Source organism: Chiloscyllium plagiosum, unplaced genomic scaffold, assembly GCF_037043375.1.
Source record: "Chiloscyllium plagiosum isolate Xiang-an unplaced genomic scaffold, Cpla_swu_hap1 HiC_scaffold_6, whole genome shotgun sequence".
NCBI lineage: Eukaryota > Metazoa > Chordata > Chondrichthyes > Orectolobiformes > Hemiscylliidae > Chiloscyllium > Chiloscyllium plagiosum.
In genome coordinates, this window is record NW_028270144.1 from 80,302,889 (window position 1) to 80,320,124 (window position 17,236).

Genomic DNA, 17,236 nt, shown 5'->3' on the forward strand with positions numbered 1-17,236 from the left:
TCTGGATTAGCATTCTTATGAAGGCCCCATTGATTATCAATACTCTCTTTATAACCATGTGACATTTTAGAGGACAAATAAAAATGCACTATATATCAATAAGATGATTTATCTTCAGTTGGGATGTGCTAATAGCAACAAATCATTTGTCAGATCCTGTTCAGTTATTTATTGTGTATGCAAAATAATATACACACTTTAGACAATGCAAATCATTTACACCGTTTCCTCGAGAAATTACTTTAAAATTGAGTTATAGTTTTGCCAATGTATTGTCTTGTCTTTGTTACATGAACAATCTCTTCAGTGATCTAATCGATTTGCCTTGTTTCTTCTTAGGACAAGACGAGCGCTTTGAGCCTTAGCAACGTAGCTGGAGTCTTCTATATTCTAGTTGGAGGCCTTGGTTTGGCAATGCTGGTGGCTTTGGTAGAATTCTGTTACAAGTCCAGGGCAGAGGCGAAGAGAATGAAGGTGGCAAAGAGTACACAGAATTTTAATCCAACTTCTTCGCAGAATACCCAGAATTTAGCAACATATAGAGAAGGTTACAACGTATATGGAACCGAAAGTGTTAAAATTTAGGGGTAGGATTTAGGGCCTAATAAAGTGGGTGGTGCATTTGTAATGTAGTGTTGTGGTATGATGTCTAGTGGTACTGCTTGCTTACATATTGAGCAATGGCCATAAAAGAAATACTTAAGAGGATGATACAGTGTTCGGCTGCTTATTTCTTAGCTAAGACTTTTTGGTGTTTATTGTATTTTGTTGTTGTTTTTAATCAAAATAAGGTCAGACAGTAACAGTATTTTTTTTCTTTCAATCCAGCTGACCTTTTCAGAAGCCATGAGAAACAAAGCCAGATTGTCCATAACTGGAAGTGTTGGAGAAAATGGCCGTGTATTGACTCCAGACTGTTCAAAGGCCGTGCACACTGTTCCTACCATTAGACAGAATCCAGGATTGGCTATCGTAGCATCGGATTTACCATAAAAACCAAATACTATTTGAGTGCCTTATAAAACAAAACACAACAGTTTCGGTGACTAGTAGTAATGCACCACAGACTGTGAAAATATTACAAGAATCCTCACTAAATGTGAAGACAAAGAGCAGGGTTGGGGAGAATTTGCTTGAAACAGATCACCATCAGGAAAAAGTGTGCATGAGCTCTGTTTAAAACAGCCCAGTTCTGATTTGATATCAGACAAGTTCTGTCAAGATTACGGAACAAAGCAACTAAGAACTTCTGAAGAAATACATGCCAATAAGGAATTGAAATCATTACCAGTAGAAATTCAGATGTGAAGAACCCATTGCTAGAAAAAAAATCACTCTTGGCTTTTGTCCTAAGACACATTATGAAAATAGCAGCCAATGAACATATTAGCCTGCGTCTAAATTTCAGAATATTCATAGAGTAAATGGGTGTTAACCACCTATACTGGAAAACAAAACTACCGAACCACAAAGGGAAATAATAAGTAAAATTTGTGAATTTTACTGCACATGTTATCTTTTCTTTAAAAAAGGAAGATTTTTTTTTCTTTGAAAAGGAACAAAGTAAAATGCTTGCTTTTTAATGAAAGTATGTTCATGAGAAAAGAAAATCAGTAGTGGAAAATAGTTTTTTTTTAACCATTTAGGGACGTTTCATTGCAATATAGAAAAATTAATGCCTCATCTTATTAACGTATAAAATACTTTTGTAATGAAGAAAATGAATTGTCTTCTTGTTTGCTGTTTCCATTTCATTCACTACAATTATGGCATCATCCAAACTACCACAGTCTGCATCTGTCTAACTTGAAGAATGATAGTTTTCATCTCAGTCTACAATGTATAGTCAAAACAAAATATTGTACTGTGTAATAAATTGTGCTTTTTTTGTACCCACTAAAATGAATAAACTGAATAATTCTTGATATTTATTTGAATATCAGAATGTTGGTAATATTCATATTTAATAGATACTTTATATGAAACTATGCCTTAATTATTTGAAAGTTCCATGAACTACGCATACTTGAATACATGGTTAAGACTAACATTATTTGCAATATCCAGTAAGTAAACTCAGTACAACTTTCAGAAAGGAATAGGATAAATGCTTGAAGACGAGACCATTTCAGACCTTGGGAAGAGCAGGGAAGTGGACCTAATTGGATATCTCTTCCAAAAAGTAAGGCATCAGTCAATCACACAATGGGCTAGATGACCTTCTGATGTCCTTGCATATTCAATGATAAAGTACTCAAAAAGTAATAATCATTACCAGGTAAAACTATTTCCACATTTTCACACTTCTTGTGTGCCTCTGTTAAATAATTTCTTGCAGTTTTCATGTTGCATTATGCAGTATTTATTTTCTGTAATATTTGTAAACAGTTAATGATTCTTGCTGCATCTCAACACCAGACTCCAATTAGTTCACACTCTGCTCTCATGCTATATAAATGATTGTTTGCTTTTGTATTGGTTTTCTTGCATTTCAGGCTGATGAGTGCAAGATAAAACAAAACCTTGGAAACTGTTAAAGCAATATTTATTTCTGTATTATCATGCAATTATTATTTAGTTCTCTTAATCACTTAGTTCACTCAACTTTGTGTAAGTTTTCACTTTAGTTTGTATAGTGACTCATAAAATTTGAATTATTGTCCATTAGATGCAATGATGAAGACATTTTAAAGTTTATTATTTTGTTACATTCACACAGACGTATTGTGTTCAAGCTGATTTCATCTCTACCATCATAAAATGGTTTTAGATAATGGCATACTGCTCAACCACTATTTGTTTATTCTAATTGCATATTGTTGGTGAGAAATGAGGGGGATCAACCAAGAGTAACTATGTGCTGCTGAATAGCAGCTGAGCATGGTCGAACATATTAGCAGCACCAAATCTAGAAGGTAAGGCATGGACAACACGAAACTTACTGAAAGAGGCGTTACTGGTTAAGCTTTCCTTGCTTGATGTTCGTCAGCACAGTGAATCACATTGGGGATCAGAGACGAAGAATAGAATGAAAGAAGTTGGAAGTTGTGATCTAATAGCATAACAAATGGAGAGCAATCTACCTGCTAAACAAATTCATAATGCCATTTTTGCTTCATGTACTGATCTAAGTTTTTAGGACCGATTGGACCAAAAGGTCTGTTTACATGCTGTACATCTCTATGACTCTAAGTCCGACCTTCCTATCTAGCCAATAACAAGTTATCAATTAAGGGGAATTATAGAGTGCATGAGATCTCATTAACTGCTCACCTTCACTCATTAATATTCAGTTTCCCATTTTACCAAACAAGCCAGATGATGGGAATTCTTGACATTCAAATCAGAGGAGGTTTCTGGCGATCTCATCTCACTGGCTTACTCCAAAGGACCTCAGTGTTTGACACTGGGCACCAAGATCAGGGTTCACCACATCCACAGACATTGACATCCAACATGTCCCAGCTGCTTTCAATCAATGTGGCATGTCTCTAATCCATTTCTGCACTTCAATTTCAGACTGCAATGGCAACTATCATTATAATGGTGCTGCAGGGACACTGTGCCCAGCACCTAGCTCATGGATTGGACCAGGCTGCATCTCTAGGCTCTTCACTCACTGCCATAGTACTCCCTCACTGCTTTGAGCCTACCTGAATGCTCACAGCATCCCTGCATTGCATTGCCTTGTCTTGCCCTTATGTGCTTTGTCCCTTTAGCAAGAGTCAGCAGATTCATTACTTCTGGCTTGCTGCCTTGCTGATGCAAAAGAAGGAAACTTGTCATGGTTGTCAGCAGGCCTCAGTAAAGGCAAGGACGGTAGCCTTCAGTTAAGCAATCTCTCTATTGTAAGTCAAGGATAGCCTCTGATATCATCCCAGGGGCTTGGACACAGTCAGCCATGCCTGGTCAGAAGCATAAGAGTTGAGGAGCTGAATATCAGGCAGCTCACCACCAATGTTGACTCCTTCTGCCCAGTTGGGGACCGTTTTCCTTCTGCAGTGAGAGAGGTGTGGGTATAATGAGAGGGGAAAGTGGGTGGTAGGGCTGCTACTCTTGGTGCAGGTGGGGAGGAGTCCTCAGTGAGTCAACGGGCAGCACAGAGTGTGCTATCAGAGGTTGGGTAGGTGACAGTATGTGAGGGAAGAAATAGTGTGAGTGGCAGAGCATGAGCATTGACGGGATGGCATATGCTAACAGAGAATGAGTGAATGTGAGGTATCCAAAGGAATATGGTGGTATTTCCACTGGGATATTGGAGAAATACATTGACCTTCTTCCCACAGTGCCGACATATGGTTGAGATTATTCTAATCCAAGTCGCAACTGGTCCAGACTGGTGTCATGGCCTCCACTGCTCATCCTGGGTGAGGAGGAGATCCCGTCCCATCCGGTAGGACCTCCAGGAATCTGTCCACAAAAAGTAGTGTGCTGGTCTCCCACTGGCTACCATGTCTGTTGTACATATCAGAAGCTGTGTAGGGCAGCTGGGGCCTGACAATGCTCGTCTTAGTGCACAACAGGCTTTTCAAGAAGTCATGGGTGAAAGGGATGCCAATCTTTTACCTGGTGACTGGCGAGTTGGTCTGGGAATGGCACATGGTAAAACAGATATAGAATCAGATGCAAGGCACACCACATAAATGGGGTAGGTAGTTAATGAGGTGCTTTAGTAAGATTTTGTGAGAATTCCAACTGAGGCTCATTACAAGAAACCATCAAGAAAATACAACTTGTACTTAGCCAAAAGAAAGTAAGATTCAGTCTTTATTACTGCAGCAGGTAGGAAGTTGGGGGTTAGTTAGCTCAGTTGGCCAGGTAACTGGTTTATTTTTTTTTTTTCGGCTTTCTGGGTGGGGCAGTTCTTTTTTTTTTTATTTATTTATTTTTTTTTTCTTTTTTTTTTAAATTTAACCCCCACACTACCACCTAAGTGCGGTAGTGCTTATTTTATCCCCAGCACCCATGGTGTGTGTGTGCAGGTGTGAGACACAGTGAAAGACACAAAGTGCACCAATCTTTATTCAATTTCCACCACCAGGAAGATAGGAAAACACCCGGGTGGCCAGTGACAAGCGCTGCCCTTCACATCAAAGGACAGTGCTGTGTGATCAAACAGTGAAGGGGAGGGTAGGGACTAAATCAAAATAGAGTTGGAGGGAGAAATGATGCACTCCACTCCCTGCGGCGCCCACCTCTCCCTGAACAACTCCAGGGTGTTGGTGGACACCGCGTGCTCCTTCTCCAAGGACACCCGGGCTCTAACATAACCGCGGAAGAGGGGCAGGCAGTCGGCCCTAACAACCCCTCCACGGCCCGCTGCCTGGACCTGTTGATGGCCAGCTTGGCCAGGCCCAGGAGCAGACCCACGAGGAGGTCTTCAGACCTGCCCTCCCTCCTCCGTACCGGGTGCCCAAAGATCAGGAGCGTGGGACTGAAGTGCAGCCAAAAACAGAGGAGAAGGTTTTTCAGGAAATCAAAAAGGGAGTGCAAACGCCCACACCCAATATACACGTGGTCCACGGACTCCACAGCACCACAGAACAAGCAGTTGGGCTGGGAGTCCGTGAACCACCGCAATCTGCGGTTGCAGGGGACTGCTGCGTGCAACACCCTCCACCCCAGATCCCCGAGAGAAAGGGGGAGGACTCCCGCGTAGAGAGCCCTCCACTGGGGATCCCCACCGCCCGGTGGCAAATGGGCACGCCAAGGCGTGTCCGGACGGTGGATGAGGGAGAAGAGGTGGATGGTGTGCAGCAGCAGTCGATACAGGGCTCTTCTTTTTATTTCTTTAAACAAAACAAAATTAAAATTTCGGAGGCGGCTCAGGTTGTGGGGCACAGGCTCCCGCGGGAAGTACGGGACCTTGGGGCCAATGTGAAATTCCGTCCGGGCTGGGGTGAGCGCGGACGGGATCCCACCGCACACCTGAGCGTCCTCCAACTGGTGCACTACGTCGGGTCCGAGCACCGCCGTTTTGAGGCGTCGGATGGTGGTGGCCACGTACTGGACGTCTACCGCTGCCCTGCCTGCTATGTCCTGCGGCAGCGTCCAGCCCAGGCCCCCGGCACCCAGCACGTCCCCGACCCTGGTCACCCTCGCCGCCGCGGCCCTCCCCTCCGACAGCCACTCGAAACCGCGAGTACGGAGGTGCGGATTCCTGAGCAACGGCTCCCTGACGACAGCCGCTACTCCAGCCGGAGGGTAGGCGCGACGCGATTCGACCATGTTCCAGACAGTGATCAGGTCCTGGTAAAAGACAGGCAGCGTCTTGAGGGCGACCTCCAAACCGTCACGGTCGACGAACAGGAGCTGCGTGTCGTAGTTGAGGTTACGCACCTGGCGGAAAAAATACGTCGCCAGGGCGCACCACCTAGGAGGAGGCTCGACGTAAAGGTATCGCCGCAAGGTCTGAAGGCGGAAGGTCGCGACCTGGGTGCGGACGCACACCAGCGACTGACCGCCCTCCTCAATAGGGAGACTCAGAACCTGCGCGGCGACCCAGTGCATCTTTTTGTCCCAGAAGAAATCGACCAACGTTCTCTGGATGTCAGCGACAAAGCCAGGAGGAGGGACCAAAGTGACCAGCCGGTACCACAGCATGGCGGCCACCAGCTGGTTTATGACCAGCACTCGACTCCTGTAAGATAGCACTCGGAGCAGTCCTGTCCAGCGGCCTAGGCGAGCCGAGACTTTGGCCTCCAGCTCCTGCCAGTTGGCCGGCCAGGATTCCTCGGCCGGGCCGAGGTAGACCCCCAGGTAGAGGAGATGGGTGGTACTCCAGCTGAACCCCCGTAACTCCTCCGGCAGAGAGTCCACCCGCCACGGGCCGACCAGTAGTCCGGAGGTAACTGGTTTACAATGCAGAGTGACATCAATAGTTTGGGTTCAATTCCCACACCGGTTGAGGTTATCATGAAGCATTCAACCTCTCCCCTCACCCAAAATGTCACAACCCTCACCAGTGTTAAACCACCACCAGTGTGCTCTCTCTAATGAGAGACCAGATCTATAGTCCAGAAGGACTATGGCAACTTTATTTTCTTACTCAGGAAGTGAAGATTTCAAATAAAACTAGCCTCCAAAGAGCCATTAAGTGTCCAAAAACTAGAAACCAGGAAACCTAACTCAGAAATATACTCAAGAGATTAAAAAAAAGACTGACCAAAAACATCAGTTTTACTTTTGAAATCATGAAGAGGTTTGATAAACTACAAGCACAGAAGATGCTTTCAGGTGTGGGGATAGCCCAACATGAGGGGTTATGAAGATAAGATTGGCTACATTCATGACAATGAGAAATTCAGGAGAAACTTCAAGAGCGAAGGGAATGGGAAGCTTTCTCCAAGATGGAATGAGGCAAATTGCACAGATACATTTAAAAAAAAGAATACATGTTGGAGAAAGGACTAGGATATGTAGAAAGGAGAAATGAAAGAAGTTAGGAAGAGGCTTAAATATTGGCATTGACCTGTTTGGCTAAATTAACTTCGTATATGGTAAATTCTGCATAACATTATAAGTTCTAATTATTGTACTTGTTCAATGTATTTTAAGGTGGAACATTTTTGGGATCAGATAGAGCATTGCTAATATACAATAATAAATACACAATAAAATGAATATATCTAGTTTTAGATCATAATTGCAACAAATATTTTCTTTTATATATGCATGTTTTACAATGCAGAGTGACACCAATAGTATGGGTTAAATTCCCACACCGGTTGAGGTTATCATGAAGCACTCAACCTCTCCCCTCACCCAAAGTGTCACCCAAAGATAACCTCAACCTTCGATTGACAAAACCCTAGCCAGAGAAACAATAGCCAACCTACTGGACATACAGAACAGAAAACAGGACGCTGAACCTATCAACAAAGACGGCATACTTAAACTACTGGACTTGTGCCTCACAACACACTTCACATTCAACAACCAGATATACGAACAAATCAAAGGAACACCCATGGGATCACCAATCTCGGGACTCATAGCAGAGGCAGTTATGCAAAGGTTAGAACAAATAGTCCTACTACAAATTCAACCCAAACTCTGGGTCAGATATGTCGATGACACGTTTGTAATCATTAAAAACACGGAAATGGAAAAAACACACCGGATCATCAACGCCACACTAACAGGAATCCGATTCAAGAGAGAAGAAGAAAAGGTAGCCAACTCCCATTCCTAGACGTGATGGTACAGAGAACACCGAACGGAGAATTCGCCACAAAAGTATACAGGAAAGCAATACACACAGACCAAGTCCTAAACTATGAAAGTAACCACCCCAACACACACAAACGAAGCTGCATCAGGACACTATTCAAAAGGGCCACAACACACTGCAGTACACCAGAACTGCAAAAAGAAGAAGAGGAACACCTATACAAGGTATTCGCCAAAAACGGATACCCGCACAACTTCATCAACAGATGCCTAAGAGAAAGACCATGGAACGAGGACATACCACAACCAAAAGGACTAGCCACACTACCATACATCAGGAGCAACTCGGAACTGACAGCCAGACTACTGCGACCCCTAGGACTCATAACGGCACACAAACCAACAGCCACGCTCAGACAACAACTCACCAGAACGAAGGACCCGATACCCGACATGAGCAAAACGAATGTAGTGTACAAAATACCATGCAAGGACTGCACAAAACACTATATAGGACAAACAGGAAGACAGCTAACAATCCGCATACATGAACATCAACTAGCCATGAAACGACACGACCAGCTATCCTTAGTAGCCACACACGCAGATGACAAGCAACATGAGTTCGACTGGGACAACACTACTATTATAGGACAAGCCAAACAGAGAACAGCCAGGGAATTCCTAGAGGCATGGCATTCATCCACAAACTCCATCAACAAACACATCGACCTGGACCCAATATACCAACCACTACAGCGGACAGCTGAAACTGACAACCGGAAGCGGCAGGGACAGGCCACTATAAACACCGGAGGAAACATCAAAGAAGCGCTTCGCAGGAGGCTCCCAAGCACTGATGATGTCGCCTAGCCAGGGGACATAGAACATAGAACATAGAAGAATACAGCGCAGTACAGGCCCTTTAGCCCTCGATGTTGCGCCGATCCAAGCCCACCTAACCTATACTAACCCACTATCCTCCATATACCTATCCAATGCCCGCTTAAATGCCCATAAAGAGGGAGAGTCCACCACTGCTACTGGCAGGGCATTCCATGAACTTACGACTCGCTGAGTGAAGAACCTACCCCTAACTTCAGTCCTATATCTACCCCCCCTTAATTTAAAGCTATGCCCCCTTGTAATACCCGACTCCATACGTGGGAAAAGGTTCACACTGTCAACCCTATCTAACCCCCTAATCATCTTGTACACCTCAATCAAGTCACCCCTAAACCTTCTTTTCTCTAATGAAAACAGCCCCAAGTGTCTCAGTCTTTCCTCATACGATCTTCCTTCCATACCAGGCAACATCCTGGTAAACCTCCTCTGCACCCGTTCCAGTGCCTCCACATCCTTCCTATAGTATGGCGACCAAAACTGCACACAATATTCCAGAGTCTTATACAACTGCATCATGACCTCAGGACTCCGGAACTCAATTCCTCTACCAATGAAAGCCAGTACGCCATATGCCTTCCTCACCGCACTATTTACCTGGGTGGCAACTTTCAGAGATCTGTGTACATGGACACCAAGATCCCTCTGCTCATCCACACTACCAAGTATCTGACCATTAGCCCAGTACCCCATCTTTTTGTTATTCTTCCCAAAGTGAATCACCTCACACTTAGCTACATTGAATTCCATTTGCCACCTTTCTGCCCAGCTCTGCAGCTTCTCTATATCCTGCTGTAACCTGCCACATCCTTCCTCACTGTCAACAACTCCTCCGACTTTCGTATCATCCGCAAACTTGCTCACCCAACCTTCTAACCCCTCTTCCAGGTCATTTATAAAAATGACAAACAGCAATGGTCCCAAAACAGATCCTTGCGGAACACCGCTAGTGACGGCACTCCATGAAGAAACTTTGCCATCAACTACTACCCTCTGTCTTCTTCCATCCAGCCAATTCCTAATCCAAACCTCCAACTCACCCTCAATGCCATATCTCCGTACTTTCTGCAGTAGCCTACCATGGGGAACCTTATCAAACGCCTTACTAAAATCCATATATACCACATCTACCGCTTTCCCCTCATCAACCTCCTTCGTCACCTTTTCAAAGAATTCAATAAGGTTTGTGAGGCACGACCTGCCCTTCACGAAACCATGCTGACTATCCTTGATCACATTATTCCTATCCAGATGTGCATAAATCCTATCCCTTACAATTCTCTCTAAGACTTTGCCCACAACAGAAGTGAGACTCACCGGCCTATAGTTACTAGGGTTATCCCTACTCCCCTTTTTGAACAAGGGAACCACATTTGCTATCCTCCAGTCTTCTGGCACTACTCCTGTAGACAAAGAGGACATAAAAATCAAGGCCAATGGCTCTGCAATCTCCTCCCTTGCTTCCCAGAGAATCCTAGGATAAATGCCATCAGGCCCAGGGGACTTATCTATTTTCACCTTTTCCAGGATTTCCAACACCTCTTCTCTACATACCTCAAAGCCATCCATTCTACTTATTTGTGACTCAGTATTCACATCGACGACAATGCCCTGTTCCTGAGTAAATACTGAAGAAAAGTATTCATTCAGTGTCTCCGCAATCTCTTCTGCCTCCACACGCAACTTCCCACTACTATCCTTGACTGGACCTATTCCTACCCTAGTCATTCTTTTATTCCTAACATACCTATAGAAAGCCTTAGGGTTTTCCCTAATCCTACCGACTAAGGACCTTTCATGTCCCCTCCTTGCTGCTCTTAGCTCTCTCTTCAGGTCCTTCCTGGCTACCCTATAACTCTCAATCGCCCCAATTGAACCTTCACGTCTCATCTTGAGATAGGCCGCCCTCTTCCATTTAACAAGGGATTCCAATTCCTTATTAAACCACGGCTCCCTCGCACGACCCTTTCCTCCCTGCCTGACAGGTACATAATTATCAAGGACACTCAATAGTTGCTCCTTGAACAAGCTCCACATATCATTTACACTCTTGCCTTGGAGTCTACTTTTCCAAGCCACACATCCTAAGTCATGCCTCACCGCATCATAATTTCCCTGACCCCAGCTATAACTCTTGCCCTGTAGTACACACTTATCCCTCTCCATCACGAGAGTAAAAATCACCGAATTATGGTCACTATCCCCAAAGTGCTCACCTACCTCTAATTCTAACACCTGGCCTGGTTCGTTACCCAGAACCAAATCCAGTATGGCCTCACCTCTTGTTGGCCTGTCTACATATTGTGTCAGGAAACTCTCCTGCACACATTGAACAAACACTGACCCATCTAACGAACTTGAGCTATAGCTTTCCCAATCAATATCAGGAAAGTTAAAGTCCCCCATAACAACCACCCTATTACTGTCACTCATCTCCTGAATCACCTTCCCTATCCTTTCTTCAATGATTCTAGGACTATTAGGAGGCCTGTAAAAGACTCCTAACAGGGTGACCTCACCTTTCCTATTCCTAACCTCAGCCCAAACTACCTCAGATGGCAAGTCCTCATCCATCGTCCTTTCCACCACTGTAATACTATCTTTGACAAGCAATGCCACACCTCCCCCTCTTTTACCCCCACCTCTGACCCTACTAAAACATTTAAATCCTGGAACCTGCAACAGCCAATCCTGTCCCTGTTCTAGCCATGTCTCCGTAATAGCCACAACATCGAAGTCCCAGGTACCAACCCACGCTGCAAGTTCACCTACCTTATTTCGTATACTTCTTGCATTGAAGTATACACACTTCAAGCCACTTTCCTGTTTACAGGCACCCTCCTTTGAAATTGATGCCATGTTCCTAACCTCCCTACACTCCAGGCCCTGCACCCTGAAGCTACAATCTGGGTTCCCATGCCCCTGCAGAGTTAGTTTAAACCCCGCCCAAGAGCACTAGCAAACCTCCCCCCAAGGATACTGGTGCCCCTCAGGTTCAGGTGTAGACCATCCTGTTTATAGAGGTCCCACCGTCCCCAGAAAGAACCCCAGTTATCCAAAAACCGGAATCCCTCCCTCCTGCACCATCCCTGTAGCCACGCATTTAAGTGTTCTCTTTCCCTATTCCTCGAATCTCTATCACGTGGCACGGGTAACAAACCAGAGACAACAACTCTGTTCGTTCTAACTCTGAGCTTCCAACCTAGCTCCCTGAAAGCCTGTCTAACATTCTCGGCACTCCTCCTACCAATGTCGTTGGTGCCAATATGGACCACGACTTCGGGCTGCTCCCCCTCCCCCTCCAGGACCCGGAAAACACGATCAGAGACATCACGTACCCTTGCACCTGGGAGGCAACATACCAAACGTGAGTCTCTCTCGTTCCCACAAAACCTCCTATCTGTGCCCCGAACTATCGAGTCCCCAATTACTACTGCTCTGCTCTTCTTCACCCTTCCCTTCTGAGTAACGGGGACAGGCTCCGTGCCAGAGACCTGAGCCCCGTTACTTACCCCTGGTAAGTCATCCCCCCCACAAGTATCCAAAACAGTATACTTGTTCTTGAGGGGAACGGCCGCAGGGGGTCCCTGCACTGGCTGCTTCCTCCCAGTCCCCCTCACTGTCACCCATCTATCTGCCATCTTTGGAGTTACTACTTCCCTATAACTCTGATCTATGAACCCCTCTGCCTCCCGAATGATCCGAAGTTCATCCAACTCCAGCTCCAGTTCCCTAACACGGTCTTGGAGGAGCTGGAGATGGGTGCACTTCCTGCAAGTGTAATCGGCAGGGACGTCGATGGCATCCCTCACCTCATACATGTTGCAGGAGGAACATTGCACTGCCTTCACTGCCATCCCTCTAAAGCTAACTTTTATTTAAAAAAAAACTGGGTCTAAAGAATACAACAAGCAAAATTCAGCACTTACCTACTTACCACAACAGATGTTATTATTAGGTTAGAGGAGGAGGGCGGGTGGGAGGCACTACCCGTGTAGTGCCTCGGGTTCCTCTCCTTCGCGCTTTTAAAGGGGGAAAAAACCTACCCAGGTAAGCTTACACTAACTGCTTCCGGGTCTCGGCTGCCCCTCTGGTCGTTGACACTTCCCCCTGGTGCTCCCGCTCTTTCTGTGAAGAGAGAGTGAAAGAGAAAAAAAAACACCTCTGCCCGCTACCGGTAAGTACTTTTAAAAGCAAACGGTCTTACCTTCGCTGCTGCTCGCACTGGAAATGACCGACGGCTTCGAAGGGTGAGTATAAATACTCACCGCTTTCCTTCCCGGCTGCCCCTCTGGTCGTCGTCACTTCCCCCTGGTGCTCCCGCTCTTTCTGTGAAGAGAGAGTGAAAGAGAAAAAAAAACACCTCTGCCCGCTACCGGTAAGTACTTTTAAAACCAAACGGTCTTACCTTCGCTGCTGCTCGCACTGGAAATGACCGACGGCTTCGAAGGGTGAGTATAAATACTCACCGCTTTCCTTCCCGGCTGCCCCTCTGGTCGTCGTCACTTCCCCCTGGTGCTCCCGCTCTTTCTGTGAAGAGAGTGAAAGAGAAAAAAAAACACCTCTGCCCGCTATCGGTAAGTACTTTTAAAACCAAACGGTCTTACCTTCGCTGCTGCTCGCACTGGAAATGACCGACGGCTTCGAAGGGTGAGTATAAATACTCACCGCTTTCCTTCCCGGCTGCCCCTCTGGTCGTCGTCACTTCCCCCTGGTGCTCCCGCTCTTTCTGTGAAGAGAGAGTGAAAGAGAAAAAAAAACACCTCTGCCCGCTACCGGTAAGTACTTTTAAAACCAAACGGTCTTACCTTCGCTGCTGCTCGCACTGGAAATGTTCGCACTGGGACGAAACGTTTGCAACAAAAACTTCCAGCTCGGCGAACAGAACCACAACAATAACCTCAACCTCAATGCATTGCAAAACATGCAAATCAAACACCAACTTGGATACCATTTTATACCTAACCTTCAGCAAAGAATAGATATGGAGAAGTAACCTTGTACCGGACTATCTGGCAATCTAGTCATTAGAAAGTCATTAGTTCTGATCACTACTACAAGAAAAAGCACTCTTTACAAAAACCAGTGTTTCAATCATAAAACGCAATGAAAATGTCTCAATGAAAATTCAATGAAACATTATATTGCTGCATTTTAAAAGACAGTTCCATAAAAACTAAAGTGTCTCCCCGAGCAAATAAAATTTGATTGTCTCAACCAATAAATAGGTGCTAGAATGAAAAGAAATATGAGGATAAACAAGAATAAATTGTTTTAATTATTATCACAATTGGGGGAGAGGGAAGAAAACTCAAGATGAAAGACTTGTAGAATAATAAACCAACAACAACTTGTATTTATATTGGCCCTTTAATGGAGCAAAACATTCCAGGGGTGACCTTTACATATTTCTGACTAAGTCTGTGTTGGACCAGGTTTTCTGGGCAGGTTTTTGCCTTGAGTATTCGCAATTCTCTCACCCTATCTTACCAAACTCACTCCACATTATTGCCAACCAGAGGACAAAGGTAATTGCTCACATCTGATTTCTGCCTCATCTTACCACACACCCTTTCCAGAACAACTCACCACTCAGTGGATATTCTGCCAAAGCACCCACGTCACTTGCAACAATGCCTTCTTTCAAATACCCACAGTGGGCCCAGATGAGCAATAGTGCTCTGAAGCTGCCTACTTGGCGATGGATAGAGTCGTATTGCTGGAGAAGGGGAAGATGGCACTGCAATTTTCCAACAAAGACTGGAGATCTTGGTTGACGGGGTAGTGCAAAGGAGAAGGTCTCTCTTTCAGCAAACCCAGCAAAGGAGACTGCACCACCAGAGCATACCAGCTTAGTCTGAAGTTGTTTCACAGGTCACTGGTGCCATCTCCAGTATGCGTAGGAACAGCCAATAGTGCAGAAAGAAGGTCAATGACTTTCTTCACTCTGCTGGGGTAACGTCATTCTTTATCACTTCACTCGCTCTAATTTTGCCACTGCTCCCATCTCCCACCAAGGGTCATGTCCCACCACTGTCACTATTGCCTGCAACATCTTCCCTCACCCCTTCTTGACCCACATCACTAATCCTGCAAACCCTCTATGTTGCCTCCTTAATCCCTTGGCACAACCTTTCCCCTAAACACACCCGCACTAATAGATGTACCACTCACTATCATGTCACCTTTTCTCTTTAAAGAAGAATACAGCTCGTAACAGGGTAGAGGGAGGCCAAATGGTGGTGATATGTCTGACACCCATGCCCTCATCCATTATGAGAGGAGGCGCTCGCAGTGGAAGATCAAGGTCACTCCTGCAGAGATACCAAGACATGCATATCCTCCCAAATTAATAAGTACTACTCTGACTGCCTCTGCCCTTCTTTCATTAACACTGCTCTCACCGTAATCACTGCACAGGACTCCTAACAAATGACCCCAATGCCTTCTCTCTTTTTCTGTCTTGCAGCTTCCACAAGCCTTCCCACAATGTCTGCAGAGAAATGACTCTCTGGAAGAGTCATCTTCCTGGACCTCTGAGGACATGTGTGCAGAGGCCTCAAAGGAAGCATTGGCAATGTTGCCTCCTGCACCTCCCACGAGCCCAAATAGTGACACTTTAAGGGAAAGAGCCTTGGAAAATGTAGGTACACAATTTGGTGTATACCTCACTGTGATATCTCCACAGCTGGATGAGGAAGAAACATCCCAGGCTGCTGGCACGCAGGAGACCAAACATCTACTCAACCCTAGACAGGAGATGACCTGTGGTGTCAGGCATCAGGACTTTATCCGAGGAATACGAGTGGCCAAAAGGCTTATGGGATACAATAGTCTCATTTCCCAGACACTGCAGCAGTGTTGCGAGTCCCACAACAGTCTAGCTGCCTGCATAGAAAGGCTGGTGGCCACCATGCAGTCTCATGCCCACCATCCTCTGGGTTGGCTGCGGTCCATTGCACCACCCATTGGTCCCTGGACTGAAGTAATGATTACATGGGAGCATGGAACCTGGACAGCACTCGTAAGGAGACAATGTGCTACCAGGAGGCACTCAGCCCAGAGGAGGAACCAAATTCAGGCCGCTTGGTAGTTTCCATAGGAGACTGCAGTATTGGTTGGGTCTTCCACCTCCACCTTGCCTTCCCCACTCCGCTTGGACATTCAAGCAGAGGGGTGCCAAATTGCTATTGGTTTTAACTCTGCATTTCTGGCCCATCTGGACACATCCAGCATCACCCCACCAAACCTCCAGGGCAAACATGCTTCATATCAAAGCAGTGTCTCTCCACATTAGCTGCAGAACCAGTAGTAGTGGGAGGGAGAGAAAAAAGAAAACTTTAGAGTGTGATGATGCTGCTCCTTTAGCAAGACCAAAGAGCGTCTTTCACCGAGTTGATGATCTCCAGGCACAGTTGATGTTCGTCTCGGTGTGCATCCCAGGGAATAGACCGTAGAGCACGGTGTCCCACATCACGGAGCTGCTCGGGATGAATCTCGACAAACACCACTGCATTCCTCTCCAGACTTCCTCTGCATAGGCACATTCCAGAAGGAGGTGTGTGACAATCTCGTCCCCGCCACAGCCGCTTCAACGGCAGCGTGCAGTGCAGCAGAGAGTCCGGGCATACATAAATGATCTCACAGGCAGAGCCCTTCTCACCACTAGCCAAGCCATGTCTTAGTGCTTGTTGGAAAGTTCTGGCGATGAGACATTCTGCCAAATGACTTTGAGAGTCTGCCCAGAGAAGCGCTCAATAGGAACCGCCCTCTCCTTTTCCCAAGGGTCTCAAGGCTCTACGTGCTGACCACTTGCTGATGGATTTGTGGTCAAAGGTGTTTTTCTTCATAAACTTCTCAACGAAGGACAGGTGATACGGAACGGTCCAACTACTCGGAGTGTTCCACGGCAGTGTGGCCAGGCCCATCCTTCACAACACCGGGGACAGGTAGAACCTCAGTACGTAGTGACGCTTGGTGTTTGCGTACCAGGATTCCACACAAGCTTGATGCAGCCACACACAAAGGTGGCCATCAGGGTGAGGGTGGCATTGGGTGTGTTGTTTCCCCCATTGCCCAGATCTTTTTACGTGCTGTCTCTTCGGACCCGGTCCATCTTTGATCTCCACATGGAAGTGGAAGATGGCTCGGGTGACTGCGA

At 45.9% G+C, this 17,236-nt stretch overlaps 1 protein-coding gene across 7 annotated transcripts in view; it reads left to right on the top strand.

The window, feature by feature from the left end:
- Positions 1-1,891, top strand: part of LOC122550693 (glutamate receptor 4) — a 252,123-nt gene extending 250,232 nt beyond the window's left edge. For 3 of the 7 annotated variants that reach the window (XM_043691814.2, XM_043691813.2, XM_087988147.1), the window contains exons 15-16: positions 340-474; positions 829-1,891. In XM_043691814.2, coding sequence (XP_043547749.1) covers positions 340-474; positions 829-993 — 300 coding nt within the window. In that variant the 3' untranslated portion in view covers positions 994-1,891. Of the gene's footprint in view, positions 1-339; positions 588-828 lie in introns of all 7 variants that reach the window. The other 4 variants (XM_043691816.2, XM_043691815.2, XM_087988145.1 and 1 more) reach the window with 3 other exon arrangements.
- The last annotated feature ends 15,345 nt before the right edge of the window (positions 1,892-17,236 follow it).